We start from the raw sequence: 25,014 nt of genomic DNA on the forward strand, positions 1-25,014 counted from the left end.
AGATCTTTAGCATTGAAAAGAATATATACTTTTACTCTTAAAATAAATAGATTTTAAAATGGGAGTAATGCTGTACTTCACTCATGGAACTATATGTGGATTAAATTAGATATTATATAGATAAAGACATAAAGCAGTAGGTTCCTAACTGACCCATATGACAAGCTGATGAGTATTCTGGGACTCACAGTGGTTACGTGCTAGTCACCGGCTAGTAATTAACAGAACCAGAGCTAGAACTCACATTTTCTATCTTGGGTTCTCATGCTGGGTTTATATCTTTCCCTCTCTCTGGACATCACACATAAGCAGTATGAGTAAAATGAACATAAAGTCATTTTTGAACACAACCTCCAAAAAAACTAAACTCTGTATTTACATTTGTAGCCTATTTTAATTTTTATCCTGGAGTTTTATGAGAAAGCAGGTGATGCTCTGACCTCCATTATAAAGAAAGTTTTTTGTTGTTGAATCAGACCATTTTTCTATCATATGGGATAGATCTCCAGGTCAAGAGATGAAAGACATTAATTTGCATGAGACAGTAGTTGCTATCTGTATTCACATTGCAACATGAGAGAAAGTGGCTGTACCATCACTTTGTAGCAGATGGATTAAAGCATGTCTTAGTAAGACACACAAGTGGGAGGGGATATATTCCCCTCATCTTGCAGATAACAGCTATACCATGTGCAGTAGATACCTAATAAATATTAATTAGTATCAACTCACTGGACACAGAACTATTTAATTTTGGACATTAAATCAAGGTCTCTTGATGGTGAGAGATGAATAATAGTACATTTAGTCTTTATATTTCTTGAGCTTTTAATTGTTGTGTTGCACCTTACATTTTTTGTGAAATACTTTTTGCCCAAGATTTGATCTAATGCTCCAGCCGAATTTGCCTTAAACTTTTGCGTTTAATACACCTTGCTTTTTCTCTTGGTTTCAATGAGCATTCACATCTTCTAATTTCATTGGAAGATGATTCCACTCTGGTTTAATAATTCGACTAACAGAATATTGCATCTTTTTTTTTCTCTTTCAGATATTGATGAGTGTGCAGCTAAGATGCATTACTGTCATGCCAATACTGTGTGTGTCAACCTTCCCGGGTTATATCGCTGTGACTGTGTCCCAGGATACATTCGCGTGGATGACTTCTCTTGTACAGGTGAGCAGACATCAATCAGAAGGGATATATGCACCCCTATGTTCATAGCAGCACAATTTACCATAGCTAAGATTTGGAAACTTCCTAAGTGCCCATCAGCAGATGAGTGGATTAAAAAACTGTGGTACATCGACAGAATGGAATACTATGCTGCTATAAAAAGGAAGGAACTTTTACCATTTGCAACAGCATGGATGGAACTGGAGACAATTATGCTAAGCGAAATAAGCCAGTCGGAGAAAGATAAATACCACATGATCTCACTCATATGTGGGATATAATGATCAACATAATTTGATGAACAAGAATAGATCCAGAGACAAATGGTAGGGGAGTGGGGGTTAGAGAGCAACCAAAGGACTTGTATGCATTCATATTACCATAACCAATGGACACAGACACTGGGTCGGTGGGGGCTTGCCTGGGGTGGGAATGGCTGGGGCAGGGGATCAATTTGGGGAAAAGGAGACATATGTAAAACTTTAGACAATATAAAAAGTAACTAAAAAAAAAAAGAATCTGATTCAACCCTTCTCTGCACCACATCTGTGTTGTTCCATTTAACATCAAGTGTACTAAGTACATTTTTTGCCTAAATTGTCTTTCTCTTACATTATTTACCCTAACCTTTTGAGAAAAAAAGTGATAAAAAATTTTACCTGCAAAATTTAATTCCACTCCCTGTATTTCTGCCTGTGGATGTGAGCATGCATGCATGGGTGCATGATTTGAAGTTGAAGTCCCAGTTGCCTGTAGTAACATGGAGGGGCTTAGAGACATCAGTTCTAAAATGTATCAAACTATTTTCCTTCCATCATAATGAAATGTTTTTGCATCTAAGAAAATGAACTTTGTTCCCCTATTGGGAAAGACTAGGATTAAATTGAAAGGAAAAGTAGGAGTACCTGGTGGGCAGGGATTGGGCATATGGGATCAAATCAAGACTTTTGATAGATAACTCATAGTTTCCTCCCTCTTCTCCCAGTATCACTGGGCTATCAGGAGTAAAATGGGAATCCAGGGACTGTGTTGGTGTCTTTGTGACAGTAATGCTGGCTTTGTGGGGCATTTGGTTTAGATTCCAATATACTTTCAATCACATATATGGAGTCATGAACAGTAAATTGGTTAAGGGTGGTGGAAGATTTTGAGGCTTTCTTCTCTTGGCCAAATGTCTTCCAATGAGCAGTCTGAAACCTATAAGAAAAGGGCCTGGTGAACACAAGATTTTAGTCATGTTGTGCCTTTTCCTGATTCTTGCATCTTTCTCTTTATCCTGAAAACATTGGCATATAAAAGATAGATTCTTCACTGAGAATGGAATGCCACTCCTTTTTTCATATATTTTATTCCGAGTGACCTTTTGGGAAGAATAAAAAGTTGCACAAGTTAGGGAAGCAGCCACACCACTGGTGTGGTTCAGTTGACCTATGAACCAAGAAGGCATGGTTTGATTCCCTGTCAGAGCACAGACCCAGGTTGTGGGCTTGATCCCCAGTAGGGGGTGTGCAGGAGGCAGCTGATCAATGATTCTCACTCAGCATTGATGTCTCTCTCTCTCCCTCTCCCTTCTTCTCTGAAATCAATTAAAAGAAATGTGTATTTTTTAAAAGTTAGGGAAGCAATGTTTGTATGTCCAAATACCTTTGCCATAGATTGTTGTATATTTATAAGTTACTGTTCTTTAACTAAGAGGCTGGTGAGCTCATATTGATGGAGGTTTCTAATGGCCACAGAAGGCCAAATCTCATTTATCTTTTACCTCATATAACTGAAGTTCCTGGATGGATGGAGGAAGGAAGGGAGGGAGGGAGGGAGGGGGAGAGAGAGAGAGAGAGAGAGAGAGAGAGAGAGAGAGAGAGAGAGAGAGAGAGGCTGTATACTAGTAAGCACAACATGCTGAGATCTAAACATTTTAAGGGGGCAAAAATCTTTTGGACCTGTAAACCAACACAATGTACAAATCTGTGTTGCTATAGATGACTATTCTCCATTCTTAATAGTAAACCAGTACCTTCACTTATTTTAATCCTAAAACTAGAAGGAACCGTGCATATCCTCCCAAGGCAGTGGCATCATATCCTATAACTCAATAAACCTTAATCCAGGCCCTGCTGTGTGGAAAGCCCTGGGGAAATTACATCAGCATTCCAGCTCTACCCTTGTTTTTTTCTCTGAGGGAGGAAGGCGGGAGCTGCTGCTTGTTGCATGCCTACTAGGACAGGTGCTCTGGGCACTTAGGCTGTTTCCAGATCTTAGCTATTGTAAATTGTGCGGCTATGAACATAGGGGTGCATATATTCTTTCTGATTGGTATTTCTGATTTCTTAGGATATATTCCTAGATGTGGGATCACTGGGTCAAATGAAAGTTCCATATTTAATTTTTTTGAGGAACCCCATACTGTTTTCCACAGTGGCTGCACCAGTCTGCGTTCCCACCAGGAGTGTACTAGGGTTCCTTTTTCTCCACATCCTTGCCAACACTTGTTATTTGTTGATTTGTTGATGACAGCCATTCTGACAGGTGTGAGATGATACCTCATTGTCATTTTAATTTGCATCTCTCAGATGATCAGTGGCTGAGTATTTTTTCTATGTCTCTTGGCCTTCTGTATGTCCACTTTGGAGAAGTGTCTATTTAGGTCCTTTGCTCATTTTGTAATTGGATTGTTTGTCTTCTTATATTCTTTTTAGATGCCTTAATTCTATCCTAGGACTTAATAGCACTTTTGTCAATAACACTTAAATTCTATCAGTTTTAATCTTTCTGCTGAGCTTCTGAATCATAGATTCAACTTGACATCTACACTTAGCTATTTCATATGCATTTTATGTTAAACATGTATCAGACAAAACCCTTGATCTTTTTTCTCCCATATCTGAAAATCTCCTCTTCCACTTTTCTCCATCTCAGCGAATAAAACCACCATCTACCTAGTTTTTGAGCTAAACATCTAGGCATTATACTTGATTCATTTTGTTCTCTTGCTCCTCCACTGTCAGACCACGTACCAGTCTTGTTGACTCTACTCTTCATCCCCTATCCTAAGTCAGCCCACTTCTGTCCATATCCTGTACCACCAACCTGCTGAGCAGCTGCAGTGGGAACCATTCTGCACTATCTGTGGCCCGGTTTTCCTCCACTGTACCTTTCTTCACATAGCAGCTAGAGCAAACTTTTGAAGCAGAAAGTTATACAAATCCACTTAAAACTCTCATATACTAGTAGTATCCCATTGCACAGGAATTAAATTCATTCTGCTTATTTTGATATAAAAACCTGTATGGTTTTTCTTTCTACCTCTCTGACTTTATCTTGTACCATTTCCATCCCTGTCCATTATGGAGTGGCTACTCTGACTTTTAAGTTTTTTCCCCATTCAACAAACTTATTCTGCCCCAGGACCTTTGCATGAGCTTTTTCTCCTTCTTAAAAGATATTTCCTCCTTGATATCTGCTTTTCTTGTCATTCAGATATTAGCCTAAGAGTGATCAGCTCAGAGAGGCTTTCTTTGGTTAATATAATTAGGCATCCATTTTTCTGTCTTATCACCTGATTTTAATTCTCTGGACAGTACTTATTACTATCTGAAATTTCATTATTTATATATGATCTTTTTAAAATTTGTGGCTTTCTTTGAGCATGTAAGCTCTGGGAGCAGGGCCCTTTTCTCTTTTATTCATTACTCTATCTTGGTTACTCAGAACATAAGCTGGCACAGAGCAGTGCTCAATAATATTTATTAAATGAAGGAATGAATAAAATCACTTGACCTGGGGCTCAATATTCCTTTCTGTAATTTTTTAAAATAAAATACTGTTTATATGTGCTATATGCCTATAGGTTATTGTAAAAATAAAATTATATACGTGAAAATATTTCCCATGGCACTTATCAGTCAGGATAGGATATTTTGCAGAAATAAACAACCCCAAATATGAGGGACTTAAAAGAAGAAGATTTTATTTCTAGGTCATGCATTATGCCTGTCATTGGTCAATAGGAAGGATGCTGATGCTCATCATTATTACTTTGGGCTACTAAATGCTGAAGTTAGCAGTATTGTGAACATTGCTGGCCATCAAGACAGGGAAAAGAGAGCCTGGAGGTTCATGTGTCAGCCATTCAATGTTCTTACCAGGGAATGATATATATTCCTTCTACCCATAACTCATTGACTGGAGTCCCCATTCCCCAACCAACTACAAGGGGATGAGAAAATGTAGTGCTACCTTGTGCCTAGAAGGGTAGAGAACTAGAAACATTTGGAAAATGGAGCTAAGGAATACAAAGTAACTGACACTGAATATTTTCTCAACAAATTTTGTTTCCTTTGACATGAGGAGCTGTTGATGAAAATAATCTTTTTTTTTCAACAGAAATTTACAATATGATGGGAACATTCATCTCAAAAAATAATTATGATATTAAGCATGTTGGACTAAGTACTATGATGGAAGTATAAGCCAAATGCACTAAGAAAATGTGCTTACTTGGGGTGGTGAGCACACAATACAGATGATATATGGTAGAATGGTATACTTGAAATCTATATCATTTTATTAGCCAATGTCACTCCAATAAATTCATTAAAATGGTAAACAAAGAAAAAGTTGCTTGATTGCCAGAATGGAGTGTTTGGACTGTGTCTTACAAGCCAAGAGGAGCGGATGGAGTTTCCCAAGGCACATGAGCATGTGGTGCCTGGAGGACGTTAGGATTTTACAGTTGGGACTATAGATGGGAATGAGGAGACCTTGAAGACAAGCGTTCTCCCTGCAGTTATTTCTTTTCTAGACCAGATTCAATGATCTCTCTTAGACACTTTCATGGTAAACTAGAACTCTGACATTTACCCTGGGGTCTGGACAATAAGTCTGTTTGGCCAATTGTGCTCTTTATTTTCTACAATAGAGTAGGCCCCCGCCTCTAATCTCTGTCATTTCTTTATCTGCAAAGAATACTTTTTCCACTAAGTGGTTATTTGCCTGTGTAATAAATGAGGTGTATAATAGATGTCTGCTGCCGTGTCTTTTCAATGTTTCATTTCCAGAAGACAATTTACTCGGATTAATTGACAAGCCTGAAGGCACCCTTTGTTCACCCTGAGTTCCTGACACAGCATTTACTATTATTGACATTTCTTATTTCCAAAGATCATTCTCTTCTATGTCCCAGATCAATTAGTATCTGCTGCCACCGATTAGTTGGTTTTCCAAGTATGTCAAAATCATTCTTTCCCCTTTTTTTAGCCTGACACTAACTTTTTTGAAGTCAATAGTCAGGTTGAAAATTCTATTTGTCCCAAAATTATTGAGCCTAGAATTAAAGAAGGTACATCAGCTTTGGTGATACATTGATTTATTGAATAATTAAGTTATGCATTCATTCACTCATCTACTCATTCATCATTTTATTCTTGTATCGAATGTACAGTTATGAGGGTTAGAAAATATGACCACTGAGATTAGTGGGAAATGATCTTGGTAATCAGGGAGTTCAAGGTTCATGATGCAACTTCTTCAAATGAGAAAATTCAAATGTTCATTCATCACCAAAACTGTTCTAATGCTTACCAAATCAATCTCTTTCAAAGTCTAACCCCTGTGGTCCTTGACAGAAAGAATTCCAAAATAGCCCTTCCCAATTCTGTGCACTGACAATAGCCTTTTAGAAAAACCCCACCTGAGAGAGTGAGTGCCAGGCAAGATGCTGGAGAGTAAAGGCAATGTGTCGAACAGAAAAGCAACTTGAGCTTTTTCCTAGTTAGAAAGTGAAAACAGCCCAGCCAGTGTTGCCTAGTGGTTGAGTGTTGACCTATGGGCCAGAAGGTCAGGGTTTGATTCCCATCAGGGCACATGCCGGGTTGTGGGTCTGATCCCCAGTGTGGGGCATGCAGGAGTCAGCTGATCATGATTCTCTCTCATCATTGATGTTTCTCTTTCCCCCTCCCTTTCCTGTCCTCTCTGAAATCAATAAAAATATATTTTTAAAGTTTTTTTAAAAAAGGGAAAACAACCGTATTTCGTGAGATAATAAAGTTCTGAGAGATCAACATTGAGGAAAATTATCTGACTCTTAAAAAGTATGTTCTAATGTAATTATTCCCCCCAGGGGGCAGGGGATTCCCTGTCATAACCATTTATTTTATATGAGGCTCTGTGCTTTTGGGTAGGAAAGTTTCCCTCAGCCTTTGAAAGGGTGAATCTAAAACACTTGTTCCCAAACTCTGAGCGAGGTTTTGGCCTTGAGATTTGCATGTGAGTCTAAATCATGTTCTCTCCCATAAGAGATCTCTGAGTCACTCTTGCTCTGTTATGAATTTGGAAACAGGAGTGCCAGAAATTGAGTGTGTGTCGGGGGTCTAATCTCTCCTCTATGCCTTTTGATTTCTAGAATGGTCAGCCTACTTGATTTATTGGTCCCCGACTTGCATTTATCTCCATGTAAACTCTCATGTTTAGGCTGTTTGATAAGATGTTATCATTAGGCACTTGGGCAGCTTTCAAGGAGGATACTTGTGATTTACGACAAAAGCACACAGCAGTGAGACAGGTACTTGACAGTAATGGGTAAGCATTCATTGTTATGCCAAAAACTGCCCATGAAGGTAAGAAATAAAGCGAACAAGTGAGATAACAAATACCCCATGTGATTTTTATTACCTTGCTAAAAGGATTTTTATTTTCTTGATATTGGCATGGGTGAAAGCTGGAAGTAAGTATATGTTTGAAATGCTCTGAGCAAACTTAAATAGTTAGATATAATCGTCTATTAATTTAATGGTTTAAATTAAATACCTGTAATGAAAAGAGGTTAGGCAACAGTATAAAGACTTAGGAGTAAAAATGAGCTGTTAAAATTTTTAGATGAGTTCTCTGGAAAAGGCTTTCCTCTGAAGGTTGATGAAATACAGAACTCGTTCAAATATGAGATACCTGGTGCTTTCTCATTGAGCAGAGCCATTTAAGATGGAGCTAAAATAGCACAGTCTCTATTTTGATGGAGCACAGTAGTAAATGAACCACTGAATACCCTTATCTTTCAAACACATAGCATGTAGACTACTTTCATTTCAGTGGAAAATACTATATCAAATGCTTGAGAATGCAAAAATCCTTTTTATTAAGGAGACCAGAAAACATGCATTGATATGTTGGTAAGAAAAGTCAAAATAAGACATGTACCTTTGGATATTTCAAAACCCAACTAGAAGATCCGAAGATCGTTATGAGACATTTGCCTTTGGTTTTGATTTCTTTGGCTGGTACATCCGTTTACTTTGTTCCTGATTTTATTTTTTATCATCACCTGAGGATATCTTTATTAATTTGAGAGAGAGAGGAAAGGGGGGGAGAGAGAAAGAGAATAGGGGGCAGAGAGAGAGAAAAGAAAGAGAGAGGGAGAAAGATCGGTTGCCTCCCATACAATCCCAACCAGGGATCAAACTTGAAACCTACGTAGATGCCCTTTTGGTGTATGAAATAACACCCCAAACGACTCAGCCACCTGGCCGGGGCTTGTTCCTCATTTTAGGTAGTTGACTCTGTTACTCTCCTTCCCCTTCAGAGGAGGAAGGTGCCAGTTCCAAAAGCAGGATTCCAAAATCCTAAATCTTTAGGCCAGAGGTTTTCAACCTTCAACTTAGGTTACATTCATTGGGACACAAATGAACAAGCAGCAACAATAAAAGTGGACACCTGAGACCTGTCCCTTAAGATTTGGATTTTCTCTCTGTCTAGGGTTGTAACCTGGCTTCAGTGCTTTTGTTGAAATTTCCAGATGATTCTTATGTGCTCTCTAGGTTTAGAGCCACTGCTTTTGTGGATCAGAGATGGTTGGAGAATGGAGAGAAAAATCAGAGGACAGTCAGAGGGAAGAAGAATGACCCTCTATATTTAGGCCAGAAAAGAATGCCCTGGTGCCCAGCTGGCATGGCTCAGTGGTTGCGTGTCAACCTATGAACCAGGAAATCATGGTTTGTTTCCCGGTCAGGGCACAAGCCCCACATTGGGTTTCGAAGTCAATCCCCAATGTGAGGTGTGCAGGAGGCAGCCAATCAATGATTCTCTCTCATCATTGATGTTTCTACCCTCTCTCCCTCTCCCTTCCTCTCTGAAATCAATAAAAATATATTTGAAACAAACAAAGAGCAAAGGATGCCCTGGTACTTACTGATGGTGGATACACAGGTCAGGAGGGACTGCAAGCGGAGACTGGGATGTGTCCAGGAGGAAGGGTCCTGCCTCCAAGTCTACCCTGTAGGATGTGTAGGTCTCTGGAGAGGGAAAGCCGGTGGGATGCCTGTGCAGGTGAAGCCTCTTGGGGAGATCCCTAATCTCCTATTGGGACATGACTGCTGTGAAGCCTCCAAGCCTAAAGGTAATTGGGATACTTCCATGCTGACCTGTGTGTTTCTTGGGCCAAGGACCAGAGACTGCTCTCTCTGTGCCAGTGTCTTGTCATTTGGAATCCTCTGCAGCCATGACATAGCCTGATGGAAGCAGGGTGTCCTGCAAATGAGATTTTGTGGGTTATCCAAAACCTTAGGCTATTTTCTCATTAAAGAGGCTAGTTTTTTAAAAAATATATTTTTATTGATTTCAGAGAGGAAGAGAGAGGGAGAGAGAGAGAAACATCAGTGATGAGAGATAATCATTGATTGGCTGCCTCCTGCACTCACCCCACTGGGGATCGAGCTTACAACTTGGGCATGTGCCCTGACTGGAATCAAACCCAGGACCCTTCATTTCGCCAGCTGATGCTCTGTCCACTGAGCCAAACCAGCTAGGGTGAGACTACTTATATTTTTAAACCCAAGCAGGTGGTTATATTAAAAATATGGCATTGATTGGAGGAGGCAGACATCATCCCTGCTTTTCAGTGTGAGGGGACAATTTTTGTTTCAGCCAGAGTGTGTGGTACTAAAGACTAAGTCACAGCTGCCCAGGCTGAGTGGCTTACAATGAGGGGGAGGCAAGCGAATGAAGACACACCCTGTGATGCTTTGCTTGGCCTTAAACAAAGACTCCCCGCTTTTTAAAAACAAGTTGGAGTAGTTCACAACTTTGGAACTAAGCCCAGGAGGGAGTCAAGAGAACAGTGCCCCTAGTCCTCTATCTATTTTCAGGATTTAGAGAACTGACAAGTCATAAAATACCACAAACATATTACGCTTGCCTCTCAAAGCTACTGAAGTTTTGAATTTACTCCACTACTGTTTGAATAGGATATATTCCATCTCTTCTCTCATCTCTTATTTCCTCTTGACTCTACTTTTGGGTGTGTTAATCGATCTTTCCCCCTGGAATCTTATTTCCTTTACCTTTACATTAGCTTTATTTACGTGTGTGCATTTTTCCTGATGACCGAAACCCACAGTGTTGAGTTAAATAAGAGATGCAGGGTAAAGCATGCCATAAAACAGAAAATGAGAGGCGTTGGCAAGGCTGGGGAGAAATTGGAACCTTTATCCACTGTCAGTGGGACTATAAAATGGTGTAGCTATTTGCAAAATTAGTTTGGCATTTCCTCAAAAAGTTAAAAATAGATTAAAAGTCACATGATCTAGCAGTTTTACTTCGGATGTATATCCATAATAATTTAAAGCAGAGCCTTAAAGAAGTGTTTGAATACCCATGTTGATAATGGCATTATTTTACAATAGCTAAAATATGGAAGCAACCAAAGTGTCCCTTGACAGATCAATGTAGTATATACATGCAATGGAATATTATTCAGCCTTAAAAAGGAAGGGAATTCTGACACATGCCACAACATGGATGAACCACAGAGAACATTATACTAAGTGATATAAGGCAATCACAAAAAGACAAATACTGTGTGATTCTATTTACATGTGATAACTAGGGTAGTTAAATTCATAGAGACAAAAAGTGGAATGGTGTTTGCCACAGATGTGGGGAGGGGAATTACTGTTTAATTAATTGTTTCAGTTTTACAAGATGAAAAGAGTTCTGGTGATTATTTCACAACAATATGAATGTAGGTAATACCACTGAATTTGAAATGGTTAAGATGGTTAAGTTTATGTTATTTACTACCACAATAAAAAAATTGGGGGAAAATAATCATCAGGAAAAGATTTCTTCCTGTTAGTAGGCCAAATATAGAAATAATTTACACAGTTTTCCTTGCTTCCTACCACATATTGGGCATCAACTTATATGATAGCTCTGGGTAGTGATTTATCCCTTCATTATTTTATTGATTCACTCATTAAATAACAGATTGATAAATCTAAGCATCAGGTATTAGATATTATTCTAGATGTCAGCAATACATCAGTGAATAAAACAGACAAAACTTTGCTATCATTGGAGCTTATGTTTTAGTTGAGGGGAGTCAACAGTAGAAAGTGTGACAGAAGGTAGGAACTATGGAAAGCAATAGAGTGAGGGAAGGGAAATGGGTGAAATTTTATCTGGGGGTCTGGAAAGATCTCACTGATAAGGGGTATATAAGTGAAGACAGGAGAGGAGCGAAGGAGCAAGTCCTGCTAGTTCTAAAATAAGTGTTCTAGGCTGTAGGAACAGGAAATGGACAGACTAGCCATCTACTGAATGACTCAGAAATAGATAATGAGCTTACTAAATGAATGAACTCTGACCTTTCCTTCTCTACCTTACACGTGTCTCTAGTATATTCTGGTGGAATAAAGAATATGGGTCTCATGGCCATCATATGCATCAGAGACTTCTTTCACACAGTCTGGGTCATGGCTGTCTTGCTACGAGTTAGAGATGATAGAAGTTAAGCTATGGGATAAATGGTGTGTGATTATATTTTCCTTTAAATGGAAAGGAAAGCTTTAATGGCCTCAGCCATTACTGGGACAATACCCCTTTTCAAAGAAGAACAGAGTTCAGGAAGGGGTACTTGGAACATAGCATGTAGGAAATTCAGCACCCAAGTCCCATTATGGTTAACAAGGCCTCCACGTTTAATTTTACAGGGAAATGTGACAACTGGAGAGTCAGGGCTAAAAAATATCCCTAAGCAACCAGGGACCTGAAAGAGCCTTGCTTTTTCCTTTATTTTTACATCTGTGGTTTTCCATTTTCCCTGCTGTTGATAAATAATTCACAAAAGAAAAGAATTCTCCAGCCCTGGCTTTTGAATGCAGAGGACAAATACATTATGCCATCGGTCTCCAAACACCCACAGGCTTTTGGCAAGAAGGTCAGTATTTTGTATTTTGTGGGCAGCATGTCTTCTGGGCTTTGTAATCAGTTGGCTTTGTTCTTTTAGCTAGAAGAAAGGTGAGGGCTGGGTGTATGAGATGCACAGAACTAAGGCTGTCACATTGTCATAGTCCCTAAGTGGCTTGCTCAGCAAGATATTATAGATAGACTGGTGGACTTGGGTAGGCTGTGCAGGTTGGCTCAGAGAAATGGTTATTTGAGAACCCCTGGTGACATCAGGTGATTGTCTTGCAACCCAAGCAGACATGGTCTATAGTACCACCCTGAGCATCATGGAACCAGTGCATGCTGGCAGGGGAGGAGGGATGTCAAGTTGGGGTTTTCCTCCTGCAGCTAGGATGTGCACACTCACCCAACTACAGGACCTATTTATTCACTTCTGGAAGTCATCTCTAATACAAAATAAAGTCCAAAGCTGGCTTCTGTGGATGATTAATTGTTTGGATGATTTATGTTTAGAAACAATGGTACTATCCATATATTAAGCACATAATTTGGGTCAACATTCACAATAAATGCTCATTATTAGTTTGCCAAAGGAATTTAGTAGAGAGAAAGCATTTGATATGGGTTACTAGAGACTTATTTTAATCCAGACTAACAGACTACATGCCCTTGGGTGCCGGGAGCCGGTCCATCCTTGCTGTTTCAAGGGACCTGGCATATATGGCATACTGTTCTTAATATGTTTGCTCACCTTCTTGGCACTATGTGTTTTAACCAAGGTCTCTGAGAAAGGTTGTTTTCCCCAGGTAGGGATTTTCCCCTGAAGTTAGGGAGGGAATAAAACCCCTCAACTAAGTGCCAGGCGGGTAATTAATCCCTTTAACTACGAACAATCATGCTTAAACCACATAATCTTTTCTCCCTGGAATGGAGATAAGAAACGCCCTAACCTTTGTAATAGAGATTGATAGGATTGAATCAACTGGTATAAATACAGTTGTAACAAGACAGAAACACTCAGAACTCAGAACTCAGAACTCAGAACACAGAACTTAGGAGACAGGGCTTGGAAGACAGGACCAAGAGAGACAGAGCCTAGGCACAGAACCTACACAGAATGTTCTCTAGAGACAGAAGAACTTCGCTGGTGAGAGCATGCTGAAGGATCCTGGACAGGGACTGGCCTCAGAGCCTAGAGACAGAGCCTAGCGGGAGAACATGGCAAGGGATCCTGGACTGAACCTGACTACAGAAATATGGCAAGAGAACCTGACTAGAACCTGATGACCGAACCTGGCTAGAGATCTCGCACAGAACCTGACTGGAGTACCTGGACAGAACCTCTCTGGAGAGCCTAAGCAGAACCTCTCTGGAGATCGAGACCAGAACTTGGCTGGAGATCCTGGCTAGGCTGCTGATCAACTGAACGCTGTCTCCGTGACATTCCTTCTTCGCCGACTCCGTCCACACCTTTGGGGACCCCTGGACCCGCTGGGGCTGGACCTCGGCCTATGGCGCCCGAACAGGGACCCCTAGGTAAGCGCCCTGCACTCGGGACGGATCGGACTCCACCGTAGGAAGAGGGTGGATAGTCTTCGCCGACTCCGTCCACACCTTTGGGAACCCCTGGAACAGGATTCCCTTAGGTAAGCCCCCCCCATTGAGAACCCCACACTCGGGACGGATAGGACTCCACCAGGGTGCTACAGACCCCCCTATAGAGGATAAGTAGGGTAAGAAGGTGGATAGTACAGAACTTAGATTGAGAAGATGTGCCATACTGAGTCCAAAGAAAGAAGACTCTGTATTGATTCTTAGATTGAGAAGATGTGCCATACTGAGTCCAAAGAAAGAAGACTCCGTATTGATCTTTTAACACATATGCTTGCTAGCAGAGGAGTTAAGGTTACTCCCAGTCAGATGGAACATTTTATACAAGAAATACGTCCATGCTTTTCTGAGGAAGGAAAGGTGCCAGAAAGGTAAATGTAGAGGCATGGGAGAAGGTAGGCCCAAGGAGCCTTATCCTTAACCCCACTGCAGCCTTTCCACCCCGGGAAAGTGCGGGATTGGCAAGCTCTCCCTGGGGTGATAGATCAGGACTCAGGTAATAGCAGAAAGCGCCAATCCTACTCTTAAAATGGATACAAGAGAGCGTTTCAGGTTTTTCTTTTTAATGCTTGCTTTTAAAAAATAAAAAAGGGGGAATTTGCCGGGAGCCGGTCCATCCTTGCTGTTTCAAGGGACCTGGCATATATGGCATACGGTTCTTAATATGTTTGCTCACCTTCTTGGCGCTGTGTTTTAACCAAAGTCACCTCTCCGAGAAAGGTTGAATCCCCAGGTAGGGATTTTCCCCTGAAGTTAGGGAGGGAATAAAACCCCTCAACTAAGTGCCAGGCGGGTAATTAATCCCTTTAACTACGAACAATCATGCTTAAACTACATCATCTTTTCTCCCTGGAATGGAGATAAGAAACGCCCTAACCTTTGTAATAGAGATTGATAGGATTGAATCAACTGGTATAAATACAGTTGTAACAAGACAGAAAAACTCAGAACTTAGAACAGAATCAAGAAGACAGAAACTACACGGAGCCTAGAGACAGAAGAACTTCGCTGGAGAGAGCATGCCGGAGGATCCTGGAGAGGGACTGGCCTCGGAGCCTAGAGACAGAGCCTAGCGGGAGAACATGGCAAGGGATCCTGGACTGAACCTGACTACGGAGATTGGCAGGAGAACCTGACTGGAACCTGGACAGAACCTGGCTGGAGAATCTAGCGAGGGAACATGGCTACAGAACCTCGCTGGAGATCCGAAGCAGAACCTCTCTGGAGATCCGGGCTAGAGATCCTGGCTAGGTTGCTGATCAACTGAACACTGTCTCCGTGTCATTCCTTCTTCGCCGACTCCGTCCACACCTTTGGGGACCCCTGGACCTGCTGGGGCTGGACCCCGGCACTTGGGTAAGTCCTTTTATTTCTTTGGGCTTCAGTTTGATCATCTGCAACAGGAGAATATTATGTTATAAATATACCTTCAGAGGGCCCATTAAACTCTTACTTCTTTGAAGCTGAGAATCATCACCTTTCATCTCTTTATCTGCAGTACCTGCCATGATAGGCACCAATTTTTTCTTTCTTCTTCTTCTTTTTTTTTTTTGCTTAAATTTATGTCTATAATCATGTGGAACATTGCAATTGCTATTTTGTTTGATTTGTAAAACTTTATTTTAAAGGTGCCTTTTAGTTTTATATTTAAAACTTTTTAACAGATGGTTTCAAACAATGTGTGACCATCATACCAACATACTCCTTTGCTAGTGTTTGCTGCACTGAATATTTCATGTAACTTCTGCATATTGACTTGGGCCATATGATGTTTTATTAACCACTATTGACTTGTGACCTGGAGTTAGCATACAAGTGATGGAAGAGCCTTCCTTTGCCATCAGGGGATTTCTGGGAAGGAGCGCTAGAGAGACAGGTTCAGGGTGGACAGCTGGTCTCTCCTTTGAAGTTCTTTCATGCCTTGTTTTGTAAATACTTTTGAATGCTTGTTGGCAAATGTCACCCCTCTGATAGTCACTCTGCTTTTTGTTTAAACAGGTGCCAAAAAAGCCAAAGCAGCAAGGGAAGGCTTGTGGTGTAGTGATAGTGGGTACCCATGGTGCCTTTCCTCTGGGAGTGGCTTGGTGGGTTGGGGAGAGGAGGTGAAAAGAGGTGATGGAGGATCATGAACAGAGTAGAAGTGAAATATCAGAAGACCTACATTCAAGTCTCAGATTTGACTATTGCTGGTTTTATGACTTTGGACAAAATGCTCTACATAAGTGTCCCCTTTCTACTTTGGTGCAGTGAGGATGGCAGACTCTGTCTTAAGGTCTCTGAAAATCTATGATTCTAAGTGCTGTGAGTGTTCAAGAGGGCCAGAGGAGAGGCAGTGCTTCAGGCTGTGATGGCCAAAGAAAGCTTCTATGAATTTGTAGCTTTGGAGCTGCCAAATGGGATTTTATTATTGGTCCTGTGATGAGAGACTTCTCCGGGTATGTTAACTTCATTGGCCATGAGAGCCTTTGAAAGTGAAGAGAGAAGGCAAGTTAGGTGGGCCTATCTTTAGGTGCATAGTTCTATCTGCAAATTAACATGGACCAACTGATACCCTGGAACATGATTCAGTCTGATTGGTGTGCCCTACTCTTACAGAGGAGAGAGGAATAGGCCTGGAGTAAAGAAAGCAATGAAATCTGCTCCCTCCTTATAAGGTGAATTCACTCATAAGTGCATAGAAATACAGAACTGAATTACATTCGAGATAGGGATTGAGTCATCCTGATGCAAAGTAGAGAGAAAGATGCATCAGGCCAGTGTTCTTGGGGAGAACTCCAGGTAGAGGCCTTGGGTGGGGGAGGTGGAATAAGCATCCTTAAAAGTGGCAATAAAGCCTGACCAGTGTGGCTTAATGGTTGAATGTCTACCCATGAACCAGGAGGTCATGCATGGTTTGAATCCTGGTCAGGGTACATACCCAAGTTCCAGGCTTGATCCCCAATAGGGGGTGTGCAGGAGGCAGCAATCAATGATTCTTATCATTGATGTTTCTATCTCTCCCTCTCCCTTCCTCTCTGAAATCAACAAAAATATATATATTTTTAAAAGTGGCAATAAAATAAAGCCATTATAAAATGGAAATAAAAGGAGGAAAAAGAGGGTGGTCAGTAGGATTGCTAGAGGGAGGCTCAGGAGGGTGCAGATGTTATATTTGACAATAGGAGAGTCAATGGCCATATTCTAAGAACAGAATCATTGCTGTCTCCAATAAAGGATTTTAAAAGAGATATTTTGATAGAAACTTGCACAGCTGTCAGAGTTTGGAGGATTTTGACACTCAAGTGCTTACAAAGAATTGTTGAGAAACCTGAAAGGGATAGCAAGGTCAAGTGAAAGATAAATTTGACCACCTCAAACTGAATTTTAAGATGAAGAATATTTGAAAGCTCCATGGGAGAAGTAGATTAAAGACACATAAGAGGAATGTGTCATTGTGGGTGGACAGGGTATGGATGGAGGAATTGGCCTTGTAGAAGAGGATGGGGTCCTTTTATTCTAAGGTTGGAGGGAAGGGTCAGAGGGAAGAGGCAAGGAGAGGGTCTAGTGTAAAAGCCAGGTAGCCAGGTAAACTTGTAGAGACCCATGTTCAGGAATGCACTAACTCTATCTTTTTCTATAGAAACATTAGGTTTTCCCCTGGAGGGACCTTTGAAATATATTCTACACTTATTGCTCTGTCACATTTTCAACACTTTGTTTTGTGAAGGTGTTTTGCTCTCTGAGGGTGGGGAGAACCTGATGGCATTGGTAAGCAACTAAATCTGGGGTTGCAAGCTCTGCACAAATGGCATTTAATTCTTATTCCTTCAGTGCTCTCGGGGAAATCTCATAATTGCTCTCTCAGTCTCCCCATCTGCAAAACTGGTATAAAACCACCCTTCTCCTCCCTGGGGCCTGAGGGGGATTGCTAAGTTAATGTTTTATAAATCACCGGAAAGATTCTAAATGCAAAGTGCTGTCGTTACCCACCTACTAGATATGATGGCACTCATAATGACATATTTATTACCTCATGTTCATTCCCATGGCAGTAGGCTGTGCATTTGTAAAGAGATGATGATTTCTCTGCTAGGGCAAGAGCAGAGGCAGCCCATCTATCACCCAAGACACATCAGCAGGAAAACATAAAGCGAATATACGGTTTGTTGTGACCTAAATGTTGTTTTGGCTGTAGAGCCTATTGTGAAATTTTCTCTTAAAAACAAAAATCTGCCCCCTACCTTGCTGGAAAAATATTTAAAATAAAATGCGACAAGAATGCTTCTTGGGACATGCTGGGTTGGTGCTGTTGAAATATGAAATTTGAAATCCAACTGTGACTAGGCATGCTTTATTAGAGTGCTTAACAACTTTAAAAATCACAGTCAAACAACAGTAAAGTCAAGGATCTTTCCAATTGTAGTTAGGAAGCTGTGATCAGTTCTGTTTGAAAGGAGGCCCGATGGTGAGTCCTCCCTCTTTGCAAGGCATCCATGCAAGTTCCCCTTTGTGTGGCCTTGAGTCAGGGTTTTGGGATTGCTAGCGATCCCAGCATGTAGCTCATTATGTTCAAGGAAATACTGGACTCTATTTTTTAACTTATCTTTATTGTTGAAAGTATTACCGAGGTCCCCCTTTTTCCCCATTGACCCTCTCCATCTTCTCCCCTCCCCAACCCTCAAGGCCTTCACCACACTACTGTTTGTGTCCATGGGTTATGCGTGTAAGTTAATCTCCACCCCCACTCCCCTTTCCTCTGAGATTCCTCAGTCTGTTCCATGCTTCTATGTCTCCGGATCTATTTTGTTCATCAGTTTATTTTGTTCATTAGATTCTACATATGAGTGAGACTGGCTTATTTCACTTAGCATAATACTCTCCAGGACTCTATTTCTGTTAAGCCAACTAATGATTGTGCAGTTTGTTATGAGTATCCTCTTTAGAGTACTTTTGTAAGAGTAACAGCAGCGGGGATATTGAGGGTTTAGTGAGTGCTATCCTCTGGGTAATGCAGAGTGGCTTCGACGGAGCTAGAACAGAACAAGTTCCTCCTACATGCATCACTAAAGTGGGGAGAGGACCTTCTTCTTAGATTAAGAGTTTGATCTTGCCGAAACCGGTTTGGCTCAGTGGATAGAGCGTCGGCCTGCGGACTGAAAGGTCCCAGGTTCGATTCCAGTCAAGGGCATGTACCTGGGTTGCGGGCATATCCCCAGTAGGAGATGTGCAGGAGGCAGCTGATCGATGTTTCTCTCTCATCGATGTTTCTAACTCTCTATCTCTCTCCCTTCCTCTCTGTAAAAAAATCAATAATATATATATATATATATATATATATATATATATATATATATATATATATATATATATATAAAGAGTTTGGTCTTTTCTCATACATTCTCTCAGTTGTTTTTTTCTAAATGTGCCATCATGACCAGTGAGGCCTGAAATGGTACCATGAGTCCAGTGACTCAGGGCCACTGCACTTTCTGTTCCCTCTGCCTGGAATGTTCTTTCCCCTACCTGGCTCCCGCCCCCCCCCCCCCTCGTCCACCCACATCTGCCTGGCTTGTTCCCTTGCTTATGTCAGGCCTCTTAACAAAGGTCTCCATGTCAGTGAGACTTTCCTGGCCACCTTTATAAAATTTCAGACCCTCCTGACACTTCCTTTCTCCCGTCTCAGTTTTTTTTTTCCTCCTTGAAATGTATCACTACCTACCATGCCATATATTTCACTCACTTACCTTACTTATGGCCTGGTTCTCCCTGTAGAATGGCTCCATGAGGCCAAGGATTTTTGTCATTTTTCTTCTGTGCCATATGTTAGCGTCTAGAACAGTGCCTGGTATATAGTAGGTACTTAATAAATATGTGTTCACTTTGTAGGTGACAAACAAATATTCTGTGTATTGGGCACCACAGTAGATGCTAAAGATACAGTTATTGCAAATAACAAATGCAGCTGTAAGTAGACTAAACAATAGGGGGGGGGGTTACTGGCTCATGTACACATCCATCCAGAGGTCAAGCAGTTTTGAGGACACAGAAACACGGGGATGTCACCAAGGACCTGATTCTTTTTCTTTTGCCCATCTCTCTGCTCTGACTGCCACAGTTTGAGCATCATGCTAAGACTCCTTGTGATTCCAGGGTGGGTGCCAATAGCAACGTCTTCTTTCACGTCTGGGGAGACAGGATGGTTTTTTAGAAATTCTGTCAGAAGTGCTAGAAAGCTCTTCCCCAGAAAGTCCCAGCTCATATCTCCACTCCCAGAACCAAGCATTGTGGCGATTAGCTTAGCTTTAGTCAGTGCTCTAGCTCAAGAGCCTAAGGTGGACTTGGTGTCTCCCAAAGCACCAGAGTTTTGTGTGTGTGTACGTGTGTGTGTGTGTGTGTGTGTGTGTGTGTGTGTGTGTGTGTGTGTGAGTGAATGGGATTGTGGTATGGGTCCCCTAATGAAAATCAAGTTATTGATAAAAAGAAAAACAAATGGATAAGAGAGAACTGCAAAGCCCTCTCAAATAGGAAAGATCACTTGCTTCACAAGCCCAAGGTCTTCTGAAGGAATTAAGTATGCAATTAGACGCAGGTGCGTTGTGCTAAAATGGGAACATGGATGTGTGGGTTTAATGAGATCACATTTGTAAAGCACTGGAACTGTTGGACACGTTGGAGTGTAATAATTGCTGTTAAATTGCTTTCATTGTTATTAATTTAATACACAGAAGCCTTGGGAGGGTGTTATGATGTTCATCTCTTTTGCCCATCACCAGCTTTGGACTAGCATTTGGCCACAGTGCCGAAAGCCTGGTTAATTAACCCGAGGCATTTGCTTCAGATCATAAAGCTCTTGCATGGTAAAAATTGTTCATTTATTTATTTCTTGTTTAGGTCATGAGTCTAAAAAAAAGAAAGAAGAATTGCTTAGATTCACATTTGTAAGCATGTTGCCAGCTCTTTAGTGGAAGCCTTTTCTTCAGAGTTATATAAGTGCTGAATTGGAGACTCTTAAGTTACAAGGGAGATTAGTGGTCATAAAACTATCATCATTTTATGAATGAAAAACTGAGGCCCAAAGAAATTAATTTACTCCAAGATTACACAGGTAGTTAGTGACAGAACTGCTTTTAAACCCAGATCATCAGCCTCTGATTGAATTTTTTCTAGATTATATGTCAGAATTTTCTTTGTTATTGACTTTGGGGAAAATACATGAACAACTATTTTTATAGGCCCCCACAGAGTAGCTCTTATGACCCAAGAGAGCAAGAAACCAAGCACTTTGGAAAACGTTAACTTTCACAGGTGAAAAATGGTTGATGTTATCATTTTGAGAAATTGGGGACTCACTTTTATTTCATCTCGTGCCCACACACAAGGCTTTTGCAGGGAAAAATATTGCTTGATTAAACCAACTGATCTGGAAAATCAAAGTTGAAATCTGAAAGCTCAAAAGAATTTTAAAAAAGAATCTCACTACATAACTTTTAATCCTTGATATTAGTTAATTGTTCTTTCAGGACACCATCTGAAGCTAGTCCCGTCCCTCCCCCCCCCCCCACCTTGTGCCCTTTGGGAAGGACATACCGTTGAGTTGACATTTCTAGTGATGTTTTCTCCTTCTGCCTCATCCTGTGACCTTGGATGAGGGAGTTAACCTCTCTGAGCCCGGGATAATAAAAATTAGTGCCTTCCTACCACATAGAGAGATGGTAAAGATGAATTATGCTTCAGTGAATTTTGAATAAGAAATCTTTGAAGATAAATGGACAGCAGTGTTTGAACCTTATAAATCCAAGGAGGAGTGATAAGAGAAATGATTAAGGAAACGACAGTAGATTAGAACAGAGGGCAAACTCCAAGCACCTAGCAAAGCAGAAAGCAATGGTGGGCACAGGATTTCATGACTTCCGCTCTCTCTGTCTCTTTCCTTTTTATCTCTTTCCTATCACTCTTGAATAGAGCCATGACTCAAAGGTCAGATACTCTGATGCCATATTCTGGTCTTGTTTTTCTTTTCCATTCCCATCAGATGCTGCTGGTGCAGTGTATCTGCTGGTGAGTAGAAGGTCTCCTGTTAGGATGAGACTTTCCATTCCTTTCAAGAAACATGCATTGAGTGGTGATGGAATATACATAACATTATCCTAGGGTGGCAAAGACTGGATTGTTTCACTCCACACCTGCTCCAACTCCTGCAGGCACATGCCTTCCTACTCTGTAAAGGCCTGAAAGCTAAAATCTACATCCCAAATCCCCCTCCTCTCAGGGTCCCAAGTATGATCACTGTGCCTCAGCGTCTGCCAAATAGATGGATTCTTGGCAGCTTTGATGAGGAGCAGAGTGGTGTGAGAAGAAAGGAAATGATGGAGGCTTCCACGTTGGTGGTTTACATCACAGCAGAGGTTGAGTGTCAGCTTCCTGCTTTTTTGTGGATCCTTTCTGATTGACCACTTCCTGATCAGGGCAGACTTGGTTGGGGGTCCTGGTGAGGTGGCAGCTTTTTGGTTCTGCAGCCTCCTGATTGTGGCAGAGACGGTGTCCTCTGTGGTGTCTCAACTCTGCGATGTGGTTTGGGGAAGTGTTCCTGGAAGTTCAGCCTGGATTGTGTTTTTTCCACCTTTCCCTCTTGCCTCCTCCTTCTCACCTGCAGTAGTAAAGTAGCATGGATCCTGCTGACCGTGGAGCCAATGCATCATACTTGGACTGCCTGCCTGCTGAACTGTTTTATAGGAGAGAGAAATAAATGTCAGTAATTAAGCCCTTAGTTAAGTCACTCTTTCTTGTTGCTGAGCCTCATCCGAAGGCCCTGTGGAAAAGGAGCCCGATACCGTCAACGAAACTGTTCCTGGGCACCTGGGAGCTAAGGGTGGCTCCTTCTGGGTCCTGAGTTATGTGTAAGTAAAATGAGGTTGACATATACACCAATGAACAAAAATTCTCAGAAGTGCAGCCTGTGTGGGATGCAGGGAGAAGAGGAGGATCTGGGCCAGGGTTTATGGAATGGCTGTCTGCATGTGTTTACAGCCCACACACCCTCCTTATGCCTCTAGCAGTGCCTTCTGAGTCTCTGTTCAGCCATTAAGCACAAGAGTCAAAGGTTACTTTGCCCCAATTCATTAGAACTCAAGGACAATTTTGGATAAACTTTGTGTAGCGGAGCAAAATTTTTATTATCTTAATAGCTGGCGAGAGAATTTCTCTTAGAGAGGAATCTTTGCTTAGGAAAATAATTTGATAAACCAAGTGGTTGCAATTGAGGGAATGGAAAGGATGATTAGAATGCTCGGCCATAGACTTGAACAGGAATTTGAAGTTGATAGAGGAGAAGGAGAAGGAGAAGGAGATGATGTGAAGTTGAAACATGATGTGGCATGAAACTGTTAGCAGAATAATCCTCAGTGATGGAATGGCCCAAGGACTTATAAGAACAAGGATATCTTATGTTCATTATGTTAAGTTTGCATAGAGGGGATGTAAGGCCCTCCTCTTCCAAAGTAAATAAATATATCTACTCATGTAATAACATATTATGGAGGTGTTTCCCCTTGTATTTTTTATTTCATTTTTTCAGAAACCAACGGAGGGGCTGAGTTTCACATCTAAATGTATTTCACGGGAAACAAAAACAGTGTACCTCAAACAGTAAAACTATCCATAAGCTTAATGAAGTCTTTAAAATGATGCGCCTCAGCCCCAGCTTGTTGGACTTTATTTAAGTCTAACATAGGGCTTGGGACTCAAGACAGCCGTGCAATAGTAGGTCAGGGAATCTCGAGCTGACAATTAGCTTATGTTTCTTTGCAAGGAGCTCTCTGCTTGCCGGCAGGTTGTCCATTATGTCCAGTATAAAGTCTCAAGGAGACTTCAGTATCTGGCAGTGTGTGAAAATCGAGCAGAAGGTGAGATTTGGAAAGATAAAAGAAATGATGCATTGAGCAGGTGAAATAAGTTTCTCTTAAGACCAAGGTAAGGACAGAGAGCAAGGAGATGGACCGTGGGGCCACCAAAACCAGAAAGGGGGTCAGGGGGGTAAGAAGTTAAGTAAACAGTAGACCCTAAAAGCAGGAAAGGGAAAAGTATAAAGTCTGGACTGAAAGGAAGAATACAGATTACAATTCAAAATGGTATCTCAAAGCAAGTGAGAGAGGGAGGGACAGTAGAGCATGCTGGGAGCATTCAGGTGAGAATGTGTGGGTTGAGGGGATGGGGAGTCTATATTGGCATTAGCATGACACATGCAGAGCAGTCTAGCTGTTTCTGCAGGAAGCCTCAGGTGGACCATGTAATGGGCTGAAGAAATGATGCTATGGAAGATGAAGGAAACACATTGGGACAAGTCCCTGCGAAAAGGAAATTAGAAGCAAACCACTGTTTTTTCTTGCATATTTAATGTAGGGAGAGTTGCATTATGATTGAGTCAAATAATTTACAATGTATAAAATAGGCATTCATGCTCACATCCCTGCATCTGCTTTTGTGTTAGAGATTACAACTGAGAAAATAAGCTCTGACAAAACAACACATGTGAGGCTTTCGGTTTTCAAATTTGTCATATCTCTATAGCTATCTATCTATCTACAAGGAGAAAGAGAAAGAGAAAATTAGCATAGGATTGATATAGGTTTATTTTGCCAGCAGGACTCTCCTATGTCTGATGCTGTCCTTCTATTCAGCAGTTCTCAACTTGTGGGTCGCGAACAATGAAAATACATCCTGCATATCAGATATTTATATTACGATTCATAACAGTAGCAAAATTACAGTTATAAAGTAGCAACAAAAATAATTTTATGGTTGGGGGTCACCACAACATGAGGAACTGTATTAAAGGGTCGTGGCATTAGGAAGGTTGAGAACCACTGTATGTCCTTCCTAGCCTCTCACTGGGCCTCATTCCCACGGGAAGGCTCCTGGGAACAAGGGGGATTGGATATTTGCACCCAGAGGTCTGCTGCTCTCAGTGTGGTTGACTTAGGAGCATGACAGGAGTGAAGGTAGCAGTCACAGCAGGTGAAAGGCCTGAGGCCCATTTTAAGAGCTAAACTTCATTCAGAGGCTGAGAGAGAGAG

At 41.2% G+C, this 25,014-nt stretch overlaps 1 protein-coding gene across 2 annotated transcripts in view; it reads left to right on the top strand.

Moving 5' to 3' along the window:
- The window catches only part of NELL1 (neural EGFL like 1), a 705,206-nt gene that overhangs the window by 343,291 nt on the left and 336,901 nt on the right, over positions 1-25,014 (top strand). For both annotated transcript variants that reach the window (XM_059709145.1, XM_059709146.1), the window contains exon 13: positions 1,052-1,177. In XM_059709145.1, the coding sequence (XP_059565128.1) occupies positions 1,052-1,177 (126 nt within the window). The remainder of the gene's footprint in view (positions 1-1,051; positions 1,178-25,014) is intronic.

The sequence above is a fragment of the Myotis daubentonii genome, chromosome 9 (genome assembly GCF_963259705.1).
Source record: "Myotis daubentonii chromosome 9, mMyoDau2.1, whole genome shotgun sequence".
In the NCBI taxonomy this organism is placed as follows: Eukaryota; Metazoa; Chordata; class Mammalia; order Chiroptera; family Vespertilionidae; genus Myotis; species Myotis daubentonii.